A 23,603-nucleotide genomic window follows, 5' to 3' on the forward strand; every position below is an offset into this window, starting at 1 on the left:
TTCCTCACTGTCTTCACCAGCTGCACTGATTTCTCACTCCACGCTTCTGTTGTTGGTGGTACAACTGAACAACACACCTGTTAAATGACTGGCAGTTTGTGTCTCTGTTTTTGATGAACATATAAGATGTTACCTGGACACTGTGTCTCAGTCTGTTTCTCATTCTGCTCTTTGGTCAGGTCTCTGGTGAAAACTTTAATCCGAGTCTTTAAAGGAAAATGAATTGAAATAAACTCAGCTCATCACTGCTGCCACTTTCATTGTAAATCCCGTCTTAGTCCTGTAAATTCTTTTAATCAAGAGTATGACAACATGATAACATAACAACATGATTACTTTAATTTGTCTGTTATTTTAATTTCTATTTTGAATATTGTATTTTAAATTTCTTTTGGGGACCCGTGGTCCACACTTGAGCTCTATAAATAAACTGACTTGAACGGGACTTACTTTAAAGGAAAAAGGTTGTTGGCTTCAGGCTCAGTTTCATTTTTACTATCTGATCATTTAATCACAAATCAGTTTAAAGGAGACTTAAGGTCATATTTTGCTATAAATGAACTGTATGTGTTGCACACTAAACTTAGTCTTTTTTCAGTCCTTCTGTTGTGATCTGCAGTAAAATGAGTGGAATCCACTGTAACTGAACACAGCTGCTGTTCTCTGACAGAGGAAACAACAAACCTGCTTCAGCCTCCTCTGATGCTTCGAACATGAGTCATTGTCTGGGTGGGGGTGGGTGGGTTGGAGGGGTTGAGTTGGATCAGAGTTAAAGTTGGCAGCCACACTTTATACTTCATACTGCATACTACTACATTACAGAGAGAAATACAGTATGTGTACTCCACTGACCTGACAGTCATAGTTACTGTAGCAGACACAGAATCTATGATGAGCTTATAAATATGATACATTGTTGTAGATGAAAGTATAATCAGGATATAAAGCAGTTAGCAGTAGCTTCCTCAGCTAAATCAATAAAATATGTTCAGGCTTTAACAATATTATAATATACATATTGATATAACATTATGAGTTATTTTACTTTTGACCTATGCACTAGTTTTAAGTAAAATTGTCAATGTACAGTATTTATGTCTTAATGTTTTATGTATATCATCTGCATGTGTTACTTGTGTACTGTAGTGAAGTATTTTCATATGTCAAGTTGTCATGTAGATTTTATGCTTGGATGAGCCAAAGACAATTTTCCACTCTTGTGGACAGTAAAGTTGTATTCTATTATGTTCTATTTTATTACTTGTGATGGAGTATTTTTACATTAAGGTATTTCCTCTCTTACTTTTGTGAATCTGATCACTGTCACTAAAAGGTTTCAGGTGATAAAACACAGTGAAATGTCACCATTAAATAATCAACCTTTGTATATTGAGATGAGGATGCACTGTCTTTGGAGATATACCTGAGACTTTGCTGAGTATCTACTCTTAGTCTCCTGACAGTTGTGCATCCACACTGGACGGTTGTCAACTTCTTTGTTCTCTCAGAGCACAAAATAACTTGAACCACCTGAGCTGCTCTTTGTTAAACTGATACTGTGAGATCCAGCGGTCATCTGGCAACAACCCAAACCCCACGCCACCCACATCCACCTTACAGCAGGCTGACATGTGTTCTCATGTTGCTAGGCTACCGTGCTGGGAGGTTGCTAGGTTACAGTGCTGACAGATAAGTATAACTGAGAGGTGCAGAAAACTGATGGATGAAGGAATGTTAGAGGACTGTAGCAAAGATACATGGAGCTGATAGATGCCTGATAAAGAGTAGTAATGATTAATACAGGTAGTACAGTGGGTTGACGAGGGTATGGAAGGTACGGACAGTTGGGGTTGTATTAAAAATCAGATAGAGCGTTGACAGAAGTGTGTAAAGGGCTGAAAAAAGGGATATGAGGGTTAGAAAGGGGTATAGATTATAGAAATGTTGATAGAGGAGTATAGAGTCTTCAAACATAGAGATGTATAAATGATTTAAAGAGTTAATAGACAGTCAATTGTTAATTTGTTGAAAAGAATTGTTAAAACGATAGGACATTACGATACGACGTTCTGCTTTTTCTGCGGTGTCGCTTGTTTCTACTTATTTGCTTACTCCGCTCCAACTTCAAGCCCGTCAGCCACTTCGTGCATCCGTAAATAATGTTACGTGCTGACCTGCATTTAACGTGCATCCTATCTTGCACAATGCAGACCTCTATTCCTGTGACATGATTGACCGTTTGTGATTCATTTGTGGGCGTGCTATAAGCATGGAAATTTATTATATCAAACGTTTTTTTTAATTGAGGGTAATAATTTTGCGATAATTATTGCTATCGTTTTATCGCCCAGCCCTAGGTAGAGGATTATTGAGGGGCATTGATGGTTGAAAGACAGGTATAGAGGAGTATAGGTGGTTGTTAGAAGGGTACACATGGTTAATGGAGGGGTATGGAGTTGGTTGTGTAGTACCTGTAGACTGCCTCTGGGGCAGTACTCTGTGATAATGCACATGTTTGGTGAGTCGATGCAGGCACCGATGAAGCGGGTCAGGTGCTCATTTTGAACATCACGCATCTGCAGGAACACAGGCTGCTGGTTAAAATCCCACTAAAACCATCAGCATCCCACATGCAAGGCACTAAAACTAAATTAGACACTCAGTGGTCAACATAAGTAGGTAGGTTCATCAGTAGGTAGGTAGGTAGTTAGGTAAGTACTTTTGTAGGTAGGTCCGTCAGGAGGGCAGTTGGTAGGTAGGTAAGTAGGAACCCCACCAAGAACATCAACAGCTTACAAACAAGGTTGCCCCCGAAATAAGGTGGGACAGTAGTGAAGGAGGAGGAATAGGCAGATAGTTTAGCTAGAAGGTAGGTAGATTAATTGGTAGGTAGATAGGTAGGAAGATAAATAGGTAAATTGGTGGGGGTAGGTAGATATGCTGGTCAGTCAGTCAGTAGGTAGAATGACAAGTAGGTCTGTAGTTAGGTAGTTAAGTCAGCAAGTCGGTTGGTTAGTCGATAAGTTGGTAGGTAGGTCTGTTGATGGGCAGGTCGTCAGTCGTCAGTATCTTGGTAGCAAAGTTCCTTAGTATATAGGTTGGTTGTTCAATAGGTTCAAAATCCCTCCAAGACCACCAGCATCCTGCAAACTGCAGGCACTGATTGACCATATTGGACCTCAGTGCTGAACCCAAGTTGGAAGGCCAGTAGGTTGGTCTGTCTGTAGGTCAGTAGGCAGATTAATCAGTTAGGCCAGTTAGTAGCTCAGTCAATTGGTAGGTAGGTAAATCTGTCGGTAGCTTCAAGTCCAATAAGAAAGGCACTGATCCTACAAAGAAGTTACTTAATGGTCAACATAGGTAGGTAAGTAGGGTGGTTAGTTTGGAGGTAGGTTGGTTCAAATCTCACCAAGACCGTCAACATTCTACATATAAGGCATTAATCCCACAAATTTGATACTTGGAGGTCACTTTAAGCATGAAGGTCCATCATTAGGTCTATTGGTAGGTACAGAGATTGACTTCTTACATGTTTTAGTTCAAACAGAACCTTTCTGGTCAGTTCAATACGTTTCTTGTTGATGTACTTGATAGCTGCCAGATTTCCCTGCAGAGGACAACATCAGTAAGATTACCATGCAACTCATTACATCATCAGCACAACTGTTGTACGTAAAACGAGTGTCAGGTGTTTGTAGTCAGCAGGTGATATAAGGCAGCGTCAGACCTTGTAGTATCCAGTTTTAGTGTAGATCTGGAAGTTTCCCTCCATGGTCATCAGGGAGCCATAGTTGGATCCTTTCTGCAGAGAAACAAAATGAGTTTGTTGAAATGAATCTAGTTAGAAGTTAGTGGAAACCATCTTCAATGACCTCGTTTGTTGTTTTTGTTTTTTGTTTTGTTACCAGAGACATTGTGAGTCGGCTGCAGGCTCTCCTCAGGACTTTATCCAAGTTGGACATCTGGACGTCGTCCCAGGAAACTCTCCACAGCTGAGCTGCCAGCTCACTCTCCAGCTTCAACTTCCTGTTCAACAGAAAGGAAAACAAGTGTGTGTGCATGTGTGTGTGTGCGTGCGTGTGTGTGTGTGTGTGTGTGTGTGTGTGTGTGTGTGTGTGTGTGTTGAAAAGAAGTGGGGGAGAAGGAGAGAAAGGTGAGGGAAAGGATAATCAAGAAAGTGATGAGTGAGTTGAAAAGAATTGAGTTGAAACAAAGAGACAGACAGAGAGATAGAGAGACAGAGGCAGTGTTTCCCTTATACACATTTCACAGCGGGGCCCGCCGCTGCGGTGTCATAAAGTCTCAATAGCACGAATCTACAGGCCACACCTGGCCGAGGTGAGAGGGAGAGAGGGAAGAAGAGAAAAGGAAAGAGGAGAGAGAGAAGGGTAGATTTATCTAGCTAACATTATGTTAGATTTTTATTACCTACTATGACTAGACTTTCAGAAACACTGCTAGCCTTGTTTTAGTTTGACAACTCTGGGTTGCATTTTAGTCTGGACCGGCTGAAACTAAGACTTTTGCAAATGATGATGCAGACCCACGTTTGCTTCTTGATTGGGTCTCATGACGTATCAATCCCTGATTCATCACGCTCCGATCACATGGCCATTTTCTAGAAGTAAACAACAAATCCACCATGACTGCCTTATACTCATGAACTCTCAGTAACAGTTCATTTTAGAACACTGGATCCTTTTTCTGTTATCGTGGGCATGAAGGTGTTTCTGCCAGACTGCAGTCTAGGTTGTTGGATGGTCTGAGAAGGACATAACAAATTGAAAGGACACTCCAGATCATGTTCCTGTCAACAAGTCACAACCATGGGAACCTGTAACATGTTCACCTTCACTGATCCCCAACAACCCACAAACAGCTGAATCAGAACAGTTTTTCTCTGCAACAGAGTTTATTAACAAATCATGAGCAGACTGAAGATGATGGACACTCTGAAGAGAAAACACCAAGCCTAGTAAACACCAGTTCTCTAAGCACTGCGTGTTTCCCATCACAGCCTTTAGTGTGTTCCACCACTTACTGTCATCACGTCATTGCAGTTAAGTGAACTCTGTCAGTGACTTAAAGTGTTGGTGATTTATTGATGTAAAATGTTACAGAGTGGATTAAACTTAAACTTTCTGATTAAAGTTTCATCTACACACAGTAACAGACACACAATTCAGATTCATAAACTAATCAAACAATGCAGATGTTATTTCATCATTTTAACCTCTAAGATCATGTTCATCTTCATCTGTTCATCTTTCTAAGTGAGGACTTGTCTTTGAAAGTGAAGATTTGTTTTAGAAAGTGAGGACTTGTTTTAGAAAGTGAGGACATGTTTTATAAAGTGAGGACTCGTTTTAGAAAGTGAGGACTTGACATTGAACCAGGGCGTTGCAGTGGGTGGGGTCAGGGAGAGGGCTTCACCCTGCTCGTCAGTGTTCAGTGTTGTAGGAAAAGCACAGATGTGAGATGTGGAGTCACAACAAAGTCTGGAGTCAAAATTTTCATCTGTGATCATCAGACTCGTTATATTTTTTCCAGTTTATACGGTTATGTATTTTGCTGATGATGGAAATAAAATGAAAAAATCTGAAGAATCCAGCTTCAAACTCTGAGCCAATCAGAGCAGAGTTTAACTTGTCATCTCGCCACGACGATCGAGGATTAAGAGACACCTTCATCCAGCTGTTTAATAGAGAGGAGGAGGAGAGAAGAGATGGAGGGATGGACGGAGATAACAAGAGCCATGTTTATCCCTCTCTTTATCTACACATCCATCCACCCATCCTTCATTCTGGGCCTCACTGTGATCTCTCTATTATGACAGAGAGGGAGAGGGAGGGGGAGAGAGAGAGAGAGAGAGAGAGAGGATGTATGAAAAGAATTAGACGAAGTTGACAAGTAGAGAGGACCAACAGAGGAAAGAGGGATGAAGAAATAAATGACAGGAAAGAGTAAAAATAAAAAGAGGAGAGAGAGGGAGAGGTGCTGTGAGAGCTCAAACCACCACAAAGTGTGTGTGTGTTCTTGTCTGTCTGTCTTTGTGAGGACCAGTATGAGTTTTAGACCTCGACAGTGAGGACATCTTGGATGGTCCACACTTTGGGTCAGAAAACTGTTAATAAGAGTCCTCACAAGTATACAAGTACAAACATACATGAGTGTGTGTCTCACCTGTAAATAAAGACGGTCACGGTAACGATGATGACAAAGACGAAGCACATCACTATGGCAACCATCTGATGCATCGACACTGTACCTGCAGAGGAGACGGGGAGGGGGTAGATATTAGAACAGGCAGAGACAGTTTACTAAATAAATGTTGTTTGAGAAGTGAGGACAGTTTGTTTGATCCTCACGTCTTCTTATGGAGCAGCAAAGTTATGATCTGGTTTAGGTGAAGGTTGTGGGCGGGGCTGGGAATGGATGATGTAACTGAGATCACAATAACAAAGTACAGACTGTCTGTGTAGGTATGTTTTCATACGTGTGAGGCAGGCTGGTTTGTCGTTCTTGAAGCCACACTCTGGGATGTCTGCAGGTGGAGATCCACTTGGCCACTGGAAGCTCCGCCCACTCTGCATGACCAGCTGTTTTGTACTGCTGTTGTACACACTCACCACCTGGACACACACACACACACACACACAGTACAGAAATAGACAAACACCTGGACTGAACCTGCGCTGGGCTGCAGTGATGTACAGATGTACTGCAGTACACTGTGGCATCACTCCTGGGTGTGGTTACAGGCACAGCAGAGCACACCTGTCAGAGATGCTGCTGAGATCATGAGTCAGGTGTTTTTACCTGAAACTCTCCAGAGTCGACGTCCGTCATGTCCCATATGGCAAAGTCCATCTGTCTGTCCCCAAATTCGTCCATCTCCACCACACCCATCACTCCTACAGACACACAAAGAACATGATGTTTATTAAATATCAGCTGTCCTCCATATTTTTTCTTAGTTTGAAGTGAACATAGCTTTTATCTGCACACGTGTGTGTAATGTATCTGTATGTAGATGGTTTTTCAAATTTTAACAAAATATTATTCACAGAAAAAAAAGAAGATAGTTGTTGATTAAAGTTCTGACACACACACACACACACACACACACACACACACACACACACACACACACACACACACACACACACACACACACAATCAGGCATTGAGGTATGGGAGGTGAACAGAGTCTGTGTGTGTAGGTAATCAATGTCTGACAAGAAAAATACACTGAGTGTCCTCAGACTAATCCTGACAGTACGTGTGTTTACATTTGTGTGTATATGTGTGTGTATATGCAAGAAAGGTGTGTGAATAGAAACTGGTCCAGGACTTGTGACTCAGACCAGAACTGATCAGTGTCACACTGTAAGACTCATGTAGCAAACAGGATAAATTCATTATGATGATTAGTAGAACAACAATGAAACAGAACAACCAGCTCATTTAACTGTGGCTTGTTTTTTCTGTTTCCTCTGTATAAGTCAGCAGCTACAGAGAGAGAGGTCAGAGGACTTTAATTATAATTTCTGATGAAACCAGAGCAGAACACGAAGGTACAACAGTATCCTGATAAATACACTCAGACCAGATTCCTGTTGTTTTCTGCCCACTGCTTATTCTCTAAAACTGGACTCACTGGGAGCTGTACTGGGAGCTGTACTGGGAGCTGTACTGGGAGCTGTACTGGGAGCTGTGGTCCTAACCCCACTGCTCTCTGCTCCTCCTGTCTGTTGTCTGCAGAGTTACTGCTGCTGGATGAACAACCTGGTTTTTCTGGATTTTAACTCTGAAACTGTTTTTTTGTGTTTTAAATTTGTTATGTACAGTGAGTCATCATCAGTCCACTGAGTTCAAACGGTGATAAAGATAACCCTAACCCAGATACGCAGTGAGCAGGTGGATGGAGCAGTGGGACTGAACTGAAAAAAAGTTTTCTGGGGAGTCAGACGTGAGGGAGGTGAAGGCCTCACAGAACCACAGTGGGCCATGACTGGTCCAAACCCCACACAGTGTATTATTATTATTATTATTATTATTATTATTTTTTCACATTGAGTCAACGCCGAAGCTAAAAGCTGCTGTGTCTTGAGACTAAACATCATCACACAGTCATTAACAGTTAACAATATGAATTGCCCTCAGAGCCTCGACATGTTTTAAACTGCCTGATGGAGCCTGTGAAACGACATCCTGACACCTGTGACCCCTCAGCGCTGAGAGTTTGAGTGTTTTCTCTCAGGTGTGTCCACTGAAGCGTTGTTTTGTCTCCGTCAGCCAATTAAACCACAGGGATCTGCAACTGTCTGCTCGTTGTAAACCAGCTCCGCAGTTCTTCATCAGTCTCTGAGTCTGTGAAGCTTCACTGAGCCAGAGACACATTTACACTGTCAATCAATAAAAACACGCTCTGTCCTTCCTGCTCATTACCAGCTGGAAACTGTTTTTGACCCTTGAACAGACCGATAGCTCCAGAGAAGATCTGACGGTTTTCAGATTTCTTCTGTAAAATGGTCGTTATCATAAGTTAACGAGGCTGTGGTGAAAATCAGCCTCAGCTGCTGGCTCTGTTAGAAATGACAACCTCACTTTGTTGGAAAAAAAACTGCTGAAGCAAGAAATATCAATAAATCAATTAGTCAAAGGTGATCAATTAACTGTTCAAATCATTTGAACCGGCTTCCTTCATCTGGTGTCTCCGTTTCACTGTTTTCTGACTTAATCTGTTCTGGTTCTTCACAAAAACTACTGACTGATCTGAGATGAAAATGTTTGCAGTTTCCAGTGTTGTAGAACGAAACATGATTCATTATTTATTTCATTTAAATTAACGGGTTAAAAATGAGACGCAGCCTCACCCAGTTAATGACTTTTAAGATGACTGAGATAATCAGCTGAGAGAAAATTAATCAACATGTTTCAAAGAAGAAAGAAGAACAATAATTTTCTCTGTCAGATTTCACAATAATGACCCAGAGAAGCTGCTGTTAATATGTGATTTATTATTTAGTCATAAACTCTGTATCAGCACATTACACCTCATATTTTATATTCTATACTTTATGATAATGTGTGATCTGTTTTATTACATTATATTAATATTAATACAGTATGTATTATTCTGATGTATGCTGTTATCACATTACATTTATACTTCACTGAAACAGAACTGTACCACACTGATTGTTTATGGTTTTATTTATTTATTTATTTCTTCCTTATGTCTATCCATGAATTAATTTTTCCTCTGAGGATCAATAAAGTCTGATTTGATCTTAGCGGAAAAAATAATGGACGATTAATAATAAAAATAATCTGGAGAGTGAAACCTTCGTTCATCCCTCCATCATTTAAACTGCAAACATGTTTCCTCTTCAACCCTCCGTCCTCCTCTTCCTCCTCTTACATCATGTTTTTTCCTTTACTTGTCATTCCCTACATCACTCACTCTTCCATCCATCTATCTATCCATCCATCCATCCATCCATCCTTCCCCCTCTGACGCACATGCCCAGTGATTAATGAGCACAGTGTGTGTTTCAGTGTGTGTGTGTTGCTGGATAAAAGCAGTACAATTCAATATAGAGCCGACAGAGCAGCCTGTTTATCAGCACCATCACCGCGCTCAGTCCACTGTCTATGTTTCCTCCTGTTGTTCTCTTTAACCCAACACACGCTGGGTCAAGAGGATCAACTGGAGAAACAATCAATAACTCATTGGAAAAGTAATTGATCAGGAGCTGTGTTAATCAAATGATCAATAAACTGAAACATGTTCAACACTAACTGACGTCTACATCAACACTGAAATATTCAAACTATAAACTGAAGGCATGAGGACAGAGACAGGTTTACCTCTCTGTCCTCTTAGTTCATTAATCTTCTCTCTTAGGTTTTAGTTTAAACTTATTTTATTTTAGATTGTCTCAGATATTGTGATTTTGTGTTTGCTGACTCATCATTACTCTTTGACCTTTGACCCTGCTGATGTCAGGGTGGTGATGTCAGTTTCCTGCAGCAGGAAACCAAACTTTTTCCTTCACAATAAAGGATGAAGCTGGTTTCACACAGGTCCTTCCTTCAGGAGGATGGGGGTCTGTTTGACTGATGTCTTTAGTCGCTCTGCATTCAGTAAGTGATGAGAGTCCACTGGGAGCTCTGAGGTCACTGAGGTCACTGAGGGTCAGTGTTAAATCAATAAACTCTCACTGAAACAAATTTAAACTAAAATATCAGAATCACAGTTTAAAAAGTCACAACACAAAATGTAAACTCCTGCGTGTTGTGTGTTGTGTTGTGTGGTGTGTTGTGTGTTGTGTGTTGTGTTGTGTGTTGTGTGTTGTGTTGTGTGTTGTGTGTGGCGTGTGTTGTGTGTTGTGTGTGGCGTGTGTTGTGTGTTGTGTGTGGCGTGTGTTGTGTTGTGTGGTGTGTTGTGTTGTGTGTTGTGTGTGGCGTGTGTTGTGTTGTGTGGTGTGTTGTGTTGTGTGGCGTGTGTTGTGTGTTGTGTTGTGTTGTGTGTGTCCTGTTGTGTGTTGTGTTGTGTGTGGTGTGTGGTGTGTTGTGTTGTGTGTTGTGTTGTGTGGCGTGTGTTGTATGTGGTGTGTTGTGTGTGTTGTGTTGTGTGGCGTGTGTTGTATGTGGTGTGTTGTGTGTGTTGTGTTGTGTTGTGTGTGTTGTGTTGTGTGGCGTGTGTTGTGTGTGGTGTGTTGTGTGTGGTGTGTTGTGTTGTGTGTTGTGTTGTGTGTGTTGTGTGTGTTGTGTTGTGTGTTGTGTTGTGTGCGGTGTAATCTTGAGTTGTGGAGTCAGCTGTGAGCCTAATCTCATTAGTCAGTCATCTGCAGCTGAGCCCAACAGTCAGCGTGTCACTTCCTGTGATGGATGGCCACTTCCTATAGACATTTGTTTTCAACACCTGGACCCCTGAACCCCCCACCCCCACCCCCACCACACACACACCTGAATATGAATCAGTCTTAGTGACTGAGACACTGTGACCATGTGTCTGAAATCAAATCAAACGTCTCTCCTGTGTCTGTTGTCCTCTGAGTCTCTGTGAACCTGCAGGAACAGAGCAGGATGGAGGACATCGGTCCTGAGAGACAGACCAGGTGATTTATGAAGTCCTGATTAAAATGAAGACCATGTCATGCTGACTGAAAGTGACACCTTCAACCTGATGAGTCTGTTTCCTGTAATGCTGGACTGGATATTTATGTCCTTTCCTCTTCTGTCCTGACTGTCTTGCTCGTCCCTATTTTCTCTTGTCTCCACTTCTCTTTCAGGTCCCGTCCACTTTTATCTTTGTTTTCCTGTCAGTCATGTTTTGTCTCAGTTGTCTTCTCCTGTTTTGTCCTTTCCTCCCTGTCCTGCCTGTTTTGGCAGCATTTTGTCTTTACTTGACTATATAGAGGTGAGAGGACCAGCTGGACCTGAATGCAACCACTCTGGGACCAACATCCCAGGCTACCAAGACCATTGGGACACCCCTGTCCTGTCCCTCCTGTCCTGTTTTGTCCTGTCTGGTGTTTGTCGTCCCGTCCTCCCTCTCAGTCTCAGTGTTTGTGGACACTCAGAGATCTGTCTCTAACAGTTTGTTTTGTATTTCTCTGTCCACATGATGAAAAGTCTTGTCTGTTTGTCTTATAAACATTTCACAAACTAAAACAACAGAAGTTATTTTCTTAAAATTAAAATGAGTGATGTCTAAAACAACATGTGTGTGATGGATGGCGACGTTTTTACTGCTGATGAATCTCAGCCTGACGACTGTTTTTCTTTGTCTGGTTTTAAAGTGTGTGTGTACTGTATATATACCAGGTCAGATACATCAGTCACAGCTATGACATGGACCTTTACATGAACGCTGTTATTACAGCAACTGATGAGAAGTGAACGCAGCATAAACCCTCTGTTCTGCAGCAGTTAATGTATGAAAGAGATAAAACCTGAAGTAGAGATATACTCACACGGTATCAAAGTACTTAATGTAGTTAAAGTATCAAAATAAAAGTACTTCATGTACTCACAGTATCAGTATTTCGTGTAGTTAAAGTATCGCAGTAACTATCGGTCGTGGCTGCTTTAACTATGTTATATACACTTACACAACTACCTGTAACTGTAAAGTCACCAGTGACTGTGTCTGTCAGGTGAATAGAGTAGAAAGTATCATGAAATAGAATTACTCTTTAAAGTACAAGTACCTGAAAACTGTAGTTCACTACAATAGTTGAGTAAATTTACTTAGTTACTTTCCACCACAGGGATTAGAATATTTTGGTCCTGTGTTAACTATTGTGTGTTCATGCTGTCAGACAGGTGACAGGTGTGTGGACTTGACAACCAGCTGCTCTGATCTTACAGTCATGTTTTCATCCGTCCTCATGAATAAAACTTTCACGTGTTTTTAACACATTCTTCAATGTCCTTGTGATCATGAAGCTTCTTCCTGAAACTGTTCTCTGACAGATGACTGATGACTTCCTGTCTCCTCCTGTTCTGAACTGAAAACAATGCAGAGCTTCAGCTGTACTGAGGAAATGTTACATGTCCTCAGCAGGTCTCCATGACACTGTGACCTCTACATGTCCTCAGCACTTGATCTGTCTGGCCCTGAGTTAAATCTCCGGTTAAAAAGTTCTAAAAACCTCCACTAACTCAGTTCTCAACCAGGAGCTGGACGTCTCGAAAATAAACTCAGTAGAAATCAGTTGTGACAGTCGAGACCATGTGACCCGAGCTGAGTCCTATTTTCCATGTATTTCAAAATACAAATTGTACTAATTAAACTTGCTGCTATATGAGCGATATGATATGAGTCTGCATATGGACTCGGTCGAGACCAGAGACTTAAGAACTGAGACCATAAAAAGGTCTGAGACCGGACTGGAGGTCCACAGCTCAGGTCAGTGGTGAAGACATGTTGATTCATTTATTGTGTTTGTCTGAGACATGAAGTGAGTTTGTTGTTTCCAGTGAGAAACCAGCTTCTCTCTCAGCTCCACCAATTGATCACTTGTCTATTAACTAATGAACCCTGATCGACCAATCAGGACCCTCTGTGCTCTGTGAGAGCCATGAGAACGAGAAGCTGCCGTTCCCTTTGTTTTTCACACACACACACACACACACACACACACACACACACACACACACACACACACACACACACACACACACACACACACACACACACACACACACATTCTCACGGCTTTGTGGGTGTCAGCGGGGAGTTAGCATGTTAGCGTAGCACTGCAGTGTAAATGTGTACCAGCTGGCTGTGATACTGGGAACACTGGGGACATAAAGACAGGATGTCTGGGACCAAAACCACCAACCAGGACAGGAAAACCACAGTGAGAGCTTTGATTGGACCATCAGTCCCAACATGATAAAAACATTTATCAAACTCTGCTGACACATATCTGTAAGGGCAGCCACAGAGTCAGGATCTGGTTAGCTTAGCTTAGCATAAAAACTGGAAATAGGTAGAAACAGATAACTTAGCTTAGCACAAAGACTGTAAAACAGTTGGAAACGGTGAGCTTGGCTCATATTAGCATAAAAACTGTAAATAAGTGGAAACAGCAAGCTCAGCATAAAGAGTGGGAAACGTGAAACAAGAAACAGTTAGCGTAGCTTAGCATAAAGACTGGAAACAGGTAAAAACTGTTAGTTTAGCTTAGCACAAAGATTGTAAAAGAGGTGGAGACAGTTAGCTTAGCTCATATTAGCATAAAAACTGCAAATAAGTAGAAATAGCAAGTTTAGCTTACCATAAAGACTGGAAAACAGGAAAGAGGTGGAAACAGATAGCTAAGCTTAGCATAAACACCGGAAACGTGGAAACAGCCAGTCTGGCTCTGTCAATGACCACCCTCAGCTCATCTGAACGTCAGTGATTCATGTTAGATCTGGTTTGTTTCATCTGAACAAAAACTGAGGAGAACAAGTGACACGCTGTGGTTTTATGTGATGTAACATGGTCGTGTTGAACAGCCACCAACAGCACATCAGTGTCCAGTCTAGGTGGCCTGTTGTGTTGAGGTCGACCTGGGCTGAACTATCATTCAGCTTTAATCCTGTTTGCTTGTTTTTGTTTCACTGTTGCTGTTGTACTGAGTTTAATAATGCTAATGCTTTAATAATAATTTTTAAATTAACAAGGGGTCCAGCAGGGTCTAGTTCTCGACTCTGTTAGACACAAATACACAGTCTGTGGTTCTGTTATCAGCAGCACCATCAGACTCCCTGTGTTTCTCATTGCAGCTGTCAGTCAGATATTTATGCTCTTTGAGGTTTTTTGATGAATAATATTTTTAATCCTGACTTTTCTCATCCAGCTCTGTGCTGTGATTGGCCAACTGCTCAGCTCCACGTTCCCATGCAGCTCCAGAATAGACGCATGAGAAATATCACAAACATCTGTCCTCACCTTGGAATGTTCTGTTCCACATCCTCCTGGTCACCACGTCTCCTCGAGGCCTCCGGACTCCTCCTGGTCCTGGTCCTGGTCCTGGCCCAGTCTGCTCGCTCAGAGTCTCATTCAGAGCCTGAGAGTAGAGCATCACTCCATCATGGAAACCTCCTGCGATCAGGTTATACTGGGACAGAGACATCAGACATTTCTCATCAGTCAGCTGCACAAACAAACTCCCCATATGAATCTGATTATTATGCTATAGATTCTTTATTGTCAGTAAATCCCATCTATGTCACACACATATAACCTACTGGGTATTTGTTTTTGACCTTTTATATAAATGAACTCTATTACTGCTGTTTTAAATCATGTGTGAGTGACGTTTATTCATAAATCTGTTGTTTTGTTTTTGTATTTCAGAGCTGAAACCAAAGATATTGTTTCATTATTAGTTAATCGTTTCATTATTTTTATAATCAATAAATTTTTTGGTTTATGAAACATCAGAAAACAGCAGGTGACTTTATTTTGTTTTATTTGACCAACAGTCAAAACTGCAAAAATACTGAGGGTGAAGGAAAAACAGGAAGTTCTCACATGAGAACCTGGAAATGATCCTAATGATTAGTTTTCTATGGACTGATTCACTGACTAATTGTTGCAGTGCTACTATATTCTTCTTCTTCTTCTGTGTCTGACTCGAACCCACAGTGTGTTAGTGCGTCTCTCAACTCTCTGACCTCCTCAGTCCATTGGTTACTCCTGAAGACGTAAATCTTTAAAAACTCCTCACACACACATGTAGTTTACAGATCTCATATTAGTATCAATATATTGATAACAGGATCAGAGTAATTGTGTTTGGTACCAGAGAGTCTTTGATGGTGAAGTTGAACATTTTCTTTGCATCGCTCTTCAGAGTTTCAACAAACTGAAGATATTCAGGGTTCTGAGGCTCCAGGTAGGTCAACACCTTCACACTCTGACAAGAGACACACAGTACAGTCAGGACTAATAAACTGACCAGGAACAAATGGTAAAAACATCTTTCTGCTGTTCTGCATCTGTTGTTTCTCCTGAACTTTGAATCCATTGCTTGACCTGTTTCTGTTTGACACTGTACAAGATTCAGAAATACAGTTTCATTTGTCCACAGTCTGTAATGAGACGTTTGACAGAGAAAAGCAAACAACGAAAAAGAGTAAATATAAAATATCTTAATGACTCTAGGATCATATTCTACACATTTAACCTTGTTTATCAGCTGATCCCAGTGTCTCTAAAGCAACACATTGAAATGTGACTTTTTTTTAGATAACAGAGAAAATTGTTCTTCACCCTGAAGGCATGTCGGGCCGTGTGGTCATCCTGGTCTCCTCTGTACCAGGGTCTGACTGGACCCCGTCCCCCTAAACCCTCAGCAAACAGATCGATGAAGAAGAAGACATATTCTTCCAACTCCACCCCCTCCTTCCAGAACTGGACCATGAGAGTCCTCAAGATGTCCCAGGGACAGCACAGGTACACCACTGAAGAAGAAGAACACGTCATATAGTCTCATTAGAGAAGAAGAGGAGAAGAAAGAAAACAGGAGGAAAAAAATGAGAGCTTGTTTCAATTCAAAACATGGCCCCTGGGCAGAGACATGTGAAAGGCCCCCTACCCTCCTACAAAGGAGCAAGATGCCCAGACTGAGAGAGACACAGCGTTGCCATTTTACATCCATTTGTGATAGTTTTGTCTCTAGGTGGTGGCAGACAGAGGTCCTGATGCCTGGGAGGCCAGTCCTCATCCATGGTGAACACATCAGACCATAGACCAGGTTTGGCTCAGTGTCCAGTTTCCCCCTCTGAGGTTAACTGTCTGACTTCACTGCTTGGCTCGTCAGTAACCATGGTGATTATCACTACCCCCCCCCCCCCCCCCCCCATGAGCTGTCTGAACAGTCAGGCAGGAAGAACTCATTAACGCTTGTTATCAGCTGTAGATCACTGACGGTGTGAATGCAACTCAAAACAGATTGAATTCGCACTCGTGTGATACGTTCACAAACACCTGACATGTCACTGTGGTTTTGTTTCCTGTTGCAGAATAAACTATGATGCTTCTACTGCAGAGATAATGTCACTGAAAATTACAAAGTCCAGCGGCTATTCTGTTCCTCATAACTGACATATTGGTTCTACTGATTTAATGAGCACTGTTGTTTTCTGCATGTGACTAAAAGAACTTCTATGACTCATTGAACACAAATTCCAATTTTTGGTGTAAATATTAGACACAGTGTTTATCATGTTTTTCCTTCACTGAACTTAAACATAAATCTGTGATGTGAAGAGGTTAAAACCCTCCTGCTCTGCCAGAAAACTGTCACTGCTCCTCCTCCATTAAAAAGAACAGGCTTCACCCTCTTCTGGCCCCCCCATCCCTCACCCCTCCACCCCTAGTCATTTTAATACAGTCCCTAAGGTGTACCTAATAAAGTGGACACTGACTGTTTCACATGTGAAAACCAGAAATTCTTGCATTCTTGCATCTTTTTACACACACACACACACACACACACTTACTGCTCCTGTCATCCTCTAACTGAGGCCATCTGTTGCCGCCGGCAACGCTTGATGGTACTGAGAGTAATTGTGTGTGTGTGTGTGTGTGTGTGTGTGTGTGTGTGTGTTTTTGTTCAGTACCTATATTATTGTGTGTGTGATTTAATCAGCAGTACGCTCTCTCTCTCATCTCATGGTCACCATGATGTCACCTTGTGTGTGTGTGTGTGTGTGTGTGTGTGTCTTGTTTTCATAATGTTAACGTCAGATCTTAGTTGTGTGTGGATTAATGATGATCTGATTCTTTGTTAAAGTCAAAGGTACAAGCCTGTGTGCACAGAAGTAAACTACAACTCCCAAGGTTCATTTCAGTGACAAATGGCCTATTATTTTATTTTATTCATGAAGAGCCAGACTCACTCAACCAGCTGGACTGGAGAAGGACTCCACTGAGCTCTATGGGCCACAAATGAGGAAATCATAGACCATGCTCCACCTCTGGACACAGAATCCAGTCCTTCATACATCCACCCTAAAGATGACGGTACCATCAGTTTGTAAGTCAAAACTCTACATACATGAACTCATCGACTCAGAATCTCCACCATCACCATGTGAAGTGCATTCTGGGATACTTGTCTAAAGTCAGGTGCTGATAAAACAGAGGAGGAGGATTGAGACCTCTTCAGGTCATCTGGACTGAACCTGTGACTGAGAAAGACCTTCAGACTTCGGACTCAGGGGAACTGCTTTTTACCAGCCAACACTGAAAGCAGAGTCTGAAGACATTTTACAGCTCTACAGTAAATAAAAAAAAAACATGTGACCAACAAAGAAGAAACACTGAGGATGAAAGGACACATTCATTTCTTCTTCTATGTTGAAACTCCTGCAGCTGATTATTTACAGGTGTGTACAACGCACGCACGCACATACGCACGCACATTTGGTCTTCTATACTTATGAGGACCCTTATTGACATCATCTATTCCCCTCTATAGCCCCTAATGCTAAAATAAACCTGGACCAGTATCTAACCTGAACCTAAAAAACAAAACCCTTTAGAAAATGTCCTCATAAAGTTAGACAAACACAACGGAGACACACACTGAGCTGAGATCAGTCAGTAACTACTGAGGCAAAATAATCAAATAATAATTAACCATCATTTAATGAGGAGACACAGCAGGAGGAGAAAGGGGGAGTGAAGAAAGAAAGAAAGAAAGAAAGAAAGAAAGAAAGAAAGAAAGAAAGAAAGAAAGAGTGAAAGTAGTAACATTATTAGAAGTTATTATTACTTGGACTACCAAAGAAAAGGAAAGAGAGACAAGTGAGGGAAGGAAAGAGGAAGAATCAAATGGAAACAGTGAAGTGAAATCAGTTGAAGTGACGGGAAGGAAGGAAAAGGGATACAAGGAAGGAGAGAATGGAAAAATACAACACAAATGAAAATCGTATCTGAAAGCAGTTCAAGTCTCTGACCTGAGTTGTTGTCACGGATCACCTGGACCGCTGACTACTGAAGGAAAGGAAGGAAGGGATAAAAGAAGGAAGGATGGAACAAATGAAGGAAGAGAGGGGAAGGAAGGAGCGATTAAGGCAGAAAGGAAATAGAGTCAAACGACGAAATTAAATCAGTTGTCAGAACTACTGACTGAAGGAAAGCATGAAAATAAGGAGGAAGGGAATGAAAGAAGAAGAAGAATCAGAGAAACTAAAACAGAGTGAATGCAGTTGAAGTGTCAGACCTCGGTCATTGTGGTGGACCTCTGACGACTGGAGGAGGGGAAGGAATAAGGAAGGGAGGGAGGACGGAGGAAGGAGGAAAGGAAAGACAAAGCAGTCAAATTAAACAAGCGAAAGCAGTTGAAGTGGCTCACCTCTGCCGTTATCTCGGATGTCCTGGACAACTGACTTGTAGTTGACGTTGTCCGCCTCGATGACATGGTCTCGGATGGTGATGTTGTGGTTGCCTAGCACCGTGTAGAGCCCCTCCACAGCGAAGTAGCAGGGCCGGTCGTCGTTGGCATCCTTGTTGTCGCTGAAGATGAGCATGGCACGCTGCCGCCAGCCGAACGTCTCCTGGATCCTGGCACCAAACTCGCCCAGCTTCTTGTGAGTGGGGCCTGTGTTGGTGACTGCCGCGTAGGGCTCAAAGCCAATGGCACGGGCTCCAGCTGTCACCATGGGAACCTCCCAATGGGTGGTGAACCGGGCGACGGGCGAGGAAGAATAGTCGCACCCAGGGCCGATGAAGGCCCAGGGGTCATGGGACAGCTTGAGATCGACAGCTACCAGCGGTGCCATGGAGTCTGAGCAGAAGCCATCACGGTTCTCTGAGCTACCGTGAACCAGCCGGAGCTTCAGGCCCGGCAGCAGCCAGGGGTCTGAGTTCACCTGCTGCACCGCCTGGTGGAGTGCCGGCGCTACGCGAGGCCAAGCCCACGCATAGTCTGTGTTAGTCAGAGGCAAGATGGCCGCCAGAGTCACCTCTTGAAGATCCTCTGTAGTGTTGTCAGTGGAGAGAGAGGACTCCGATGATTGGACTAGGAGGAGGAGGAGGAAGGAGGGATGGGGCCACCTGGACAGCATGATAACGAAGAGTCTAGGAGCCTGTCAGACGAGCTGCAGGGAAAAACACACCACAGGCATTGAAGATAAAACACAGTCTTCCATTTGGATAAAACCATGGACAAACCTTTCTCCCACAATCAAAGCTTTTTCTTTGTTTCTGTCAGAGTTATTAATTAAGTCTGTATTTAAAAAGGAAAACATGGATCCCCTTTAGGAGCTGCTGGGATTTCTGGGAACTTGGCCAACATGTCCATGTGGGCTCCAACAACTGTTGTCCATTAGCTCCATATGAGCCCCATGTGTGTTTGTGCGGCCACAGAGGGCCACAAATATGGAGCTAATATCCATAACTGGGCTCCAAGTGGGATATTTTCCATTTAAATAATGGTTATGCAGTGTGTAAATATGACTAATGATTAAACATTGCCAAAGAATAAAAGGCAGTGTAGATTTCTGTGGATGATGACAACAAAAATCATGACTGCATGACATCGAGTGAGTGAACCAACCAGACACATGTTAACCTGTTTTAATCTACTTATTGATAACAACATGAATCAGACAGTCATGCCTGTCACAGTACAACACATACAATATACACGCTACGATTTAAAGGTGAATAAATGAATATACAAACAAAATTTCACAGTGCTGAGGCAAAAACTGAGACAATCACTAAAATGTAATCTGTCCTCTGACTAGAACTGACTGTCCTCCAGCTGCCTGCCTGTCCTCTGACTATCCTGTTACTAAAACTATTCCGTGACTAAAGCATCCCCTGGACAAAAGTGTCCCCTGGATAAACCAGCCTGTCCTGTGAGGCAGTAAGTTTTGTCCTGTTTAATCTCCACATGCAGAGATGACACTGAGGCAGTTTCAGCTCTCAGTGTGACAGATGTAATGTTCAATTAGTATTGGTATTCAATAAGTGTGTCCATCAGTGTGTGTTACAGTGTGTGTGTTAATATATGTTACAGTGTGTGTGTGTGTTACAGTGTGTGTGTTAATATATGTTACAGTGTGTGTGTGTTACAGTGTGTGTGTATGAGCCATTGTTCTCCGGCAGCTTCAGTATTATGTAATCATTGTTGCGAAACAGCAGCAGAGACGAGTGAAGAACACACTCACATTAAGAACACATAAACATTACAGACACACAGTCAGTGGGTCACAGAAACAGTTACACTACACGACACACGGTGCTACAGTCGGGAACATTAAGGGAACATTACAGTGATATTCTGACAAAGTCCTGGAAAACGTTCTGTGCTCTAAAGCCCTGTGTGGTTGAGTGTGGGTCTATATTTCTTATTTAGTCATCTTCACTCTGAACAGAGACAAAGATTCAAACATGGACGCTCACACAGACACACACCTGGATGACAGATTAATAGCAGCAGAATATGAAGCTGAGTCACAATCTAGTGCGTCCAGCCATGTTCACTCACAGAACTACAGATGGAAAAAAGTCCCACTTATCAGTTTAAGTTGAAACTAGCAGATCTCTGATCAGAAATCCTGCATATATTTGTCAGGTAACATCTTCTCTGCAACACAAAATCCAGCCCCAGAATCAGTCTGAACAGTTAGAAATAGTGAAATAGCTCCCTGTTCTGTCAGTTTACAGTTGTAGACGGATCATCTTTAAACATCAGCAGAATGTGTATAAACTAACATTTCTAGAATATTCCTCTATGCTCTCAATCATCAGAAATAACAGTGATTTCTCCACGTGTCTTTTGCAGTATCACCATTAAAACAGAATAAGAATATTATAGAAATCTAACAGTGATATCTCATAAAAACACAAAGTTGTTCCTCAGGGTTCTACTTTAGGACCACTGTTTTTATTGTCAATCTCCTGTTTTTTTGTGTTCACTTCTATGTAGATGATACCGTTATATTCATGTTCTAACTTAAAGTAATTTAAGGGCATCTCTCTATAAAGCGTTTTTTTCTGAGCACCAGCGTCTTGTTTTTAATTGTTTTTCAATGAGCTGAGCGTCTGCAGCCACCAGGAGGAACAACACTGCAGCCAGGGTTTGTTTTAAGAGTGTTCCGTCGTCTCTGAATGCTTCAGCTGAAAACTGCGAACTTTTCTGAGAGGTGCTGGGGTCGTCACTGCAGCTCTTTTTCAGGAAGGCAATCAGAACAGTAGCATCCAAATCCTCCTCACTCGACAGCTGTCAGACTGAGCAGAGACCAGCTCTGGCTGTTGCCCACGGTGGAAATCAATGTCAAACAAATAGTAATAAAAAACAAAAGGAGTGATGCTAGTCTGCCACACAGTAGCAGATGTCCATCCAGCTGTGTCTGGTTTTAGCTTGTAAAGACGACAAATCTCTACATGAAGACGATAACATGAAATAAATTACTGTAAAGCTCATTTCAGTTTATCCTGATGCAACCATGATATGTTTTCCTTCATTTTATCCTGTTGATGTGATTATTTACAGACTACAACACATTTCTGTTTCATCTTCAGTCTTGATGATATTAAAGTGGAGACCAGCTGAGCCTCTGTGGACACAGAACATTCAGCTGATGTTGACTTTAATATTCTATAACATAATTTTATACATGTGTGTGTAAAGATAATAGGCCCTATCTAATAAGTATAAGATCTATAATTCTTTTATGTATCAGTAGATAACGGGACTGTATTACCACTGTTTTTACTGTGCTTTTATAGTATTATTTGTTTTAGTGTATACTTCATAGTATTACTGGATAGTGGCTGTTTACAGTATATGATATATAAGGCTGTATATTTTACATAATTATGAATATTGTACTTTTTGTTTATATGTGTACAGAACAGACTTCACATAGTGGCTGCTGCACCACTGGATTTCTGTTACACACAGATTTGTGTAGTTGTCTAGTAGTTGCTGATCTCTTCATGTGCGTTGTTCTTCAGTTTGTGTCTGTGCTGCTGGAAAACCACAGATCAATAAAGTGTGATCTGATCAGAGACTTCACTGTGATTTTAACTTAATAATAATGTGATTATTGATTATCACCTTCATAACACCTGTGAAGCTGGAACCAGAAAATTTAATTGATTAAATGATCAAATGATTAAATGATTAAAACAGTTATTGATTCTCAAAATTGTTGCCAGATATTTTTCTGGTGATCCACTAATCGATTAACAGACTAATGGGTGAACTGTGTGATGTTCGTGTTTAACAGCCTGCTTCACTCAGCTAGAATGATCCGGGTCTCCGGTTGTTCCGGGTCGTTTCCAGGTGAACTAACTGGGTGAATATTTTGGGGTTTTACCTGCTGGGATTTTCAGTCCGTCGCTTCCTGCAGCTTCATGTTTCCAGCATCGGAGAAGAAGAAAACGAAGAACAAGAAGAAGCGGACGGATGTTTATACAGCAACAAAACGATCAGAGGAGAAAAGAAGTAGCTCCGAAAAGACCGGGATCAGTCTGGGTTCACACCGGAGACTCACCGGGAAGCTCGAGCCCCTGTCTGTCCCGCACGTTTCCGGTAACTGTTAAAAAAGAGAAAGAAAACGGATCGAAACGTCTCGGTAATGTCCCAGGTTCACTGTCGGTGCTGGAGCTGCAGTCTGTCCGTCCACACACCGAGAGGCACTGACGGGCACGCGCACACAGGGACACACTTTTTTTGTGGTGGTACACAGGGTGGGGGGTGTGGAGGGCACGAGGGCAGTCCTGATGATGCTGACTGTGCATGTGGAGGGACTATTCAATTACCGTGATGAGGACCCGGGGGCGCGGTGTGCACGTGTGTGTTTGTGCGTGTGCACCGCTGATAAGCTGTCACTCCAACATTTTAGAGTAAAATTGAACAAACACTTACTGTAAGTGCACACGCCTGAAAATCAATCAGCTGTTTGATTAGGGATTCTGTTAAAGGGACATTCCGTAGACAAGTTGAGACAATTTATAATAACAACATGGGGCCCCCTGGTGGCTGTATACAAACACACTGACACCTGCATATACAGTTAATGAACAATGAACTATCAATTAAATCTCATTCCTGTCATTTTAATTC

General features: G+C 42.0%; 1 protein-coding gene across 1 annotated transcript in view; it reads right to left on the minus strand.

Annotated features, from left to right (window-relative positions):
* Positions 1-23,195, minus strand: part of npr1 (natriuretic peptide receptor 1) — a 30,084-nt gene extending 6,889 nt beyond the window's left edge. Inside the window, exons 1-12 of the mRNA XM_022747402.1 lie at positions 22,855-23,195; positions 18,876-19,620; positions 15,785-15,975; positions 15,315-15,428; positions 14,459-14,627; positions 6,820-6,914; positions 6,497-6,632; positions 6,184-6,268; positions 3,906-4,026; positions 3,728-3,802; positions 3,530-3,607; positions 2,472-2,576 (exon numbers count right to left, since the gene is read on the minus strand). Coding sequence (XP_022603123.1) covers positions 2,472-2,576; positions 3,530-3,607; positions 3,728-3,802; positions 3,906-4,026; positions 6,184-6,268; positions 6,497-6,632; positions 6,820-6,914; positions 14,459-14,627; positions 15,315-15,428; positions 15,785-15,975; positions 18,876-19,587 — 1,881 coding nt within the window. The 5' untranslated portion in view covers positions 19,588-19,620; positions 22,855-23,195. The remainder of the gene's footprint in view (positions 1-2,471; positions 2,577-3,529; positions 3,608-3,727; positions 3,803-3,905; positions 4,027-6,183; positions 6,269-6,496; positions 6,633-6,819; positions 6,915-14,458; positions 14,628-15,314; positions 15,429-15,784; positions 15,976-18,875; positions 19,621-22,854) is intronic.
* Positions 23,196-23,603: the final 408 nt, after the last annotated feature.

This window comes from Seriola dumerili, unplaced genomic scaffold (assembly GCF_002260705.1).
Source record: "Seriola dumerili isolate Sdu_G_001 unplaced genomic scaffold, Sdu_1.0 BDQW01000110.1, whole genome shotgun sequence".
Taxonomy (NCBI): Eukaryota; Metazoa; Chordata; class Actinopteri; order Carangiformes; family Carangidae; genus Seriola; species Seriola dumerili.